Here is a 5760-nt window from a genome sequence, read left to right as displayed (position 1 = left end):
CTAGTTCAAGATGTCGGATATACTTTGCACTCAGTTGTGATTCATGCCCTCCTTTCCCGCTAGGGCCATACCTCTCCAACGGGATGAGGGCAAAAAAAAAAAGGAAGTTCAAGGATTTAATTGAATTCACAGCATCATCTGAGTAGGCACCTAAAATCCACCGTGCCTTTTTTTTTCAAATTCATCTCCAGTACAATAGATACAGCTCAATTTCAATACAATTTGATTTTGTTTTGCCAAGAATTTGACGGTCTTGACAAAATGAGTTATTGTGATCAGAGAGCACCAAAGAACCTTAAACAGACGGAAATGTAAACTCTATTCAGCGCTGCTGAATTTGACAGCAGAGTAAATAAAAAAAAAAAATCACTGTCAGATTTTTTGCCACCATGAAACATTGTCAGGTTTGACAAGCCTATGTTTTGCCTTTTGGTTTTGATTACGGTTCATAGTTGAGCACAGTTCCTTTAAAAAAAAATTAAATCAAATTTAAAAAAGAGAGATGTTCCCCTACCTTGGCAGCCATGACCATGGCGGATCCTCCCCTGATGCCCAAGATGGGGGTGTGTGTCTGGGCTGAGATGAAGTCCAGGATCTGGGCGATGGCCTCCTGGTCGGTATCATCACCGAACACCACTCCCTGCAGGGAGCTTCGCGTCATCTGGGTACAGATCCTGTTGATGATACTCTTAGGGTCGGTCTCATTCATGGTGACCACCTCAACTTTGGGAGGATAGGGGATGTGGAGGAAGTCCTCTTTCTCAAGTCCGGCCCCCAAGGTCACTTCACTAGAGTTGCCCACCAAGATGACAGCGATGCTGAGCGAGCTGATCAGTTTGGGGTTGATTGGGGGTATAGGCGGTGAACCTGGAGGGTAGTGAGCGGGGATGAGAGCACCCCTCGGGTTGCCGCCTCCACCCCTTTGGCCGCCATGTCCCCCTGGGGCACCCCCGGGCCCCAGCCCCGTACCTCCACTTGGACCGCTGCCCCTGCGAGACTCGCAGACAGGCAAGAGGAACAGGGAGAGGAGGAGCAAAGAGAAGAAGATTGTGAGAGATGGCAGAGCCAGCCGAGGAGGAGCACGGGGACGGTGATGAAGAGGGTGGGAGGTGTGGCTGGCAGGAGGAAGGAGGGAGGAGGAGGAGGCGGTGACGAAGTGCCTGCCCTGGACACGGGAGGGAGAGCGGCGGAGGCTGACAAGCATTCTGGAAAAGTGTAAATGCAGTCCCTAGAAAAGGAGAGACAGAGAGAGAGAGAGAGAGAGAGAGAGAGAGAGAGAGAGAGAGAGAGAGAGAGAGAGAAAGACAAACATGACATACCAACCATAAGAGACTAGACTCAAAATTTTTTCTTAAAAATATTACTATGCAACACTCACGATGCAAGTCAAACTCATCAGCTCAGCGCAAGTTAAGACAAGTCCAGCCCAACGACAGAGACCGTGTGACCCACGTGTCTAGAGTATCAAAACACAGTGCGAGAGTGGCCTATATGTCCTCACAACGTGTCCACTGACAACGCCGCATCCATTATATTGTGCTGGAACTTCCTTGGAGGGACCCTCTGGCACCACCAAAGACAGCCAGGGACAGAGAAATTGAATTGTGTGTATGACGTGTATTGGTGTGTGTGTTGGTGTGTGTGTGTGTGTGTGTGTGTTGAAATAGTGAAGGCAGTGCTGGGTGTGTTTGACAGATTGACAGGCTCAGAGCATCATGAACTGGCGGCCAGGCTAAGTGACCATTAGACAGTTGCACAGCCCTAGCCTGACTAATGCTCGCTCTCTCTCTCTCTCTCTCTCTCTCTCTCTCTCTCTCGCTCTCTCTCTCGCTGTCCCATCAATGCTATTAACCTTTCCCCCCCCTTTCGGACCGGCTGTCTTTTAGTTCACTCGCCCCTCTGCTCTCTCGTCCCCTTGTCGCTCTTCCAAGTCAACTGCAGCCCTAATTATGCACCATCATGGCTGTTCTTTACTGCTCCTTCATCAAGTGTCATGCACAGAGCAACTGGAGCAGAGGGGAAAATGACAAGAGAAAAGAAAAGCGAGAGTGAGGAGGGGCAGGAAGTGAATAATGTGAGACGAGGGATGTGACAGGCAGGGGGAAAACACAAATTAGTCATAGCCTGATGTGAAAACTTGGGTCTCTGGCTGCATGTATGCGTCTGTGTGTCCCACTATTACCTATGGACAGAAAAGTACGACGGGAGCGAAGACGTTTGCACATCTTCTGAAAGGAGATAAGCGAGGTAGCATCTTGAGGTATGCGTTTGTGTCCATCACTGACACAAATGAAAACTGGGGGGGGGGGGAAGTGAACCATGACCTTTAGATGACGGTCATCATCCGGCAAACAAACAGCGACACACACAAAAGTCTGTCAAATCATGTGTTTGTTTTGCTATTTTGAGGACGCCGTCCTTACATAACCAACGTCGAGTGTGAAACGTGACACGAGCATTATGAGCCGATGTCAAAAGATTTATGTCAGTCTGGGGAAAAACAGGGGAATGAAGAGGAAGGGCAAACTGACTTTCTGTAGAGTTCCCTTCATCCACACAACCCTGACACTCCTGACTTAGCAGAGGAGGAGGCGCTCTGGAGGAGCACGACACGACGGTCACAACGCCGGGCGTGAATCTGCTCGCTCCGTCACTGTGACGCCTATGGAAATGTCTTCATTAGCAAACCCTTCAGCAGTGCCGCTGATCCGGTCCAAGCCAACCTCACATGCTCAAGTCTGAACCGGGAAAAAAAAAACCAAACAAAGGTCACCGGCCATTGGTGGGAAGCTGCTGAACTATGGAGAGAGCAGGACAGAGTCTGAACAACATGGAGAACATGGGGGTGGATGGTGGGGGGGGGGTGACTACATCTTAAAATGGTCCATCTAAAAGATCTAATAATCAGAGGTTTGTCAGCGCTAATTGCAGGTGCACATGCTAATTGCAACCGGGCTGAACGGATGCCACAGTGGAAGGGAGAGGAGGAGGATGAGGAGGAGGAGGAGGAAGCGAGTGGGAGGAAGGCAGCCAAGAGATGAAGAGACGAGAGGAGAGGAGGGAGAAGAGAGGGAAGGAGAGGAGAGTGAAGCGAGGGAGAGAATAAATAGAGATGTGCACAAAAGACATGGAGGTGGAGGAAGGAATGGCAGTAAGAAACCCAGAGGACAGAGGGAGGGAATGCGCGAGCGAGCGAGGGAGGGAGGGAGGGAGCGAGGGAGGGGGACACTGCTGACGGGAGATGAAAAGAAGACATGATTAGCACAAGAGCATAAAGGAAGAACCAAGGATAAAGGAGGGATGAAGGAAGGCAAAAGAATGAAAAAAGGAATGGTATCAAGCCAAACTGTGCTGCAGAGAAGAGTCGATCCACTGCAGAGGGGTGGATGAAAAGCGAGGGATCACAGGAGGATAGTTTTTTTCATTTTTCTTTTTCTTTTTTTATTGCATATGAGGAGTGTGACTGTACTAGAGGGACAAAGGTGGTGGAAGAGAAGGAAGAGAGAGAGAGAGAGAGAGAACAGAACTCGGTTTCCATAGCAACAATGCAAATATGCCCCCACACAGCATCCCTGATAGACAGGGAGATACACACAACTTACACACTCTCACACACACACACACACACACACACACACACACACACACACACACACACACACACACACACACACACACACACACACACACAGACACGTTTCACCACTTCATATGATACACTACACAAGGTACACTCTCCCAATGACACTCTGTTTACTTTTATCTAAGCTAGTACACAGTGACGCACTGACAGTCGGTGACTCTGAGGCTGTGCACACTAAACGCACACAAACACGCACACACCTTTTCTCCAGCAGCTGAAGATGACATAAAACATCACACAGTGTTTTATTTCATCTTATACATATATATAAGATATATATTACTATATAGTGTTTTATTCCATCTTATATCTATCTATCTATATATATATAGTTTATATATTATTACTATATATATATATATAGTGTTTTATATATATACACAAGTATATTTGATGTAGCCTACCTGATATTGTAAATTAAACTCTAAAATGAAGCTGCAGGCAAATAAACACACACCGAACAAGCTGGAGGGGAATGACCAGCCAGCAGTTTCAGAGCTGCACTGACATTTGGGCTAATCACCCCCGCACAGAACATCTTCACTGTCATGAATAACTCTGCCAATTAACCAACATCTAAATGGGAGGTGTCAAGAGAGACTCGCTTACCCACAGCATATTAAAAAAAAAAAAGTTCAAAGTTGCATTAACTTATCTCTAAGTTGACACGTGCAGCCTTTATACTTTTATGTGTCCATTACTTACAGTGATAACATCCATCCATTCTTTCATCCAGCCATTACCCAAGCCGCTTATCCCAACCGGGGTCGCGGGATGCTGGAGCCTATCCCAGCAGTCATGGGGCGGCAGGTGGGGAGACACCCTGGACAGGCCACCAGGCCATCACAGGGGTAACAAATTTAGTTTAAAAAAGGGGAAGGCCCCGAGAAGAGGGTTATGCAAAAATGCCCACACTTTTGTGTTCCTTGCACCCCATAATTTTGATGTGAGAACCACCTCCCACGTGGGTATGAATACAGTGCTAGCTATGCATACTGGGCAAAACATATTGAACACAGCATGCAAAGGTCAAGCACTATTTGGGTTCACACAATTACAGAGACATCAATTACCCATTAATGTGTTTGCGGCTCCCACTTCCCTGCTATGAGGAGCTGTTTGTATCAGTATATATTGAACAATACTCACACACACATACACACATATACACAAACACATAGCACCCACACATAAATGTATGCACATACATGTGTGCACATGAAACGCACACACGTACATACGCTAACAGATGTACACACATACACATACAGACTGGCATAGCCACACACACACACACACACACACACACACACACACACACACACGTGCACAGACATGCATAGATATGCATGCAGGCATACAGCCGAGCCATCCAGATCATGGTCTGATCAGGCCAGACCCTGTTAGCTCCTGTAGTAATGAATGTGAGCAGGTAGGACAGACCTACTGTGCAGGGAATACTTGTTTGTCCTTTATACTGAGCAGGATTACAGAGTGAATGTGCCGCAGATGCTACAAACAGCCTGATCGGTGTGAGAGACATTAACATTGAGAGAATGTGGTATACCGTTGGAAGCAACTTAAGCTCACGTTTATTGGGCTCCGCCACATCTCTGGAGATGTAATGTGGTGGGTCGAACTGTACAGGATATGAACAGCATTGTGGGTAACATGGGCTGACAGGTGTCAAGAAGCTTTATGAGATTCAGCTGGGGATCAGTGCCAGGTGACACTGACATTTCTGTGAAATCCATATGTTCCATCAGACATGGCTATAAATAGTATACGGTAATACAAAATGAAAAGGGACAAATTGGTTTTCTTGAATTGCACAAAGTCTGCTCTGTCTAGTCATTCTGAAGGGCTCGCTGAACCCCAAAGAGAGGTACAATGGCACCTGACAATTTTAGATATGTCACCATACATGTTTGTTAAGTCATATGGAAATTATAAGCTGTACGTGACATTTTCTTCATCGCTAAGACATCTGACATTTTCGTCACAACTACCACCATTTCAAGATACCATCAATAATTCATCGTTTCTCATTAACCAACACCTGGTAGGTGCATGCTGGTTTTCTTTGGCATTCAACCAAATTACTTCTCAAAACAGCA

General features: G+C 46.8%; 1 protein-coding gene across 1 annotated transcript in view; it reads right to left on the bottom strand.

Moving 5' to 3' along the window:
* Positions 1-709, bottom strand: part of grin2bb (glutamate receptor, ionotropic, N-methyl D-aspartate 2B, genome duplicate b) — a 93338-nt gene extending 92629 nt beyond the window's left edge. Inside the window, exon 1 of the mRNA XM_056280063.1 lies at positions 515-709. Coding sequence (XP_056136038.1) covers positions 515-709 — 195 coding nt within the window. The remainder of the gene's footprint in view (positions 1-514) is intronic.
* Between the last annotated feature and the right edge of the window lie 5051 nt (positions 710-5760).

This window comes from Lampris incognitus, chromosome 5, assembly GCF_029633865.1.
Source record: "Lampris incognitus isolate fLamInc1 chromosome 5, fLamInc1.hap2, whole genome shotgun sequence".
Classification (NCBI taxonomy): domain Eukaryota; kingdom Metazoa; phylum Chordata; class Actinopteri; order Lampriformes; family Lampridae; genus Lampris; species Lampris incognitus.
The sequence above is the reverse complement of the archived record's forward strand: the minus strand, read 5'-3'. Positions and strand labels throughout refer to the sequence as shown.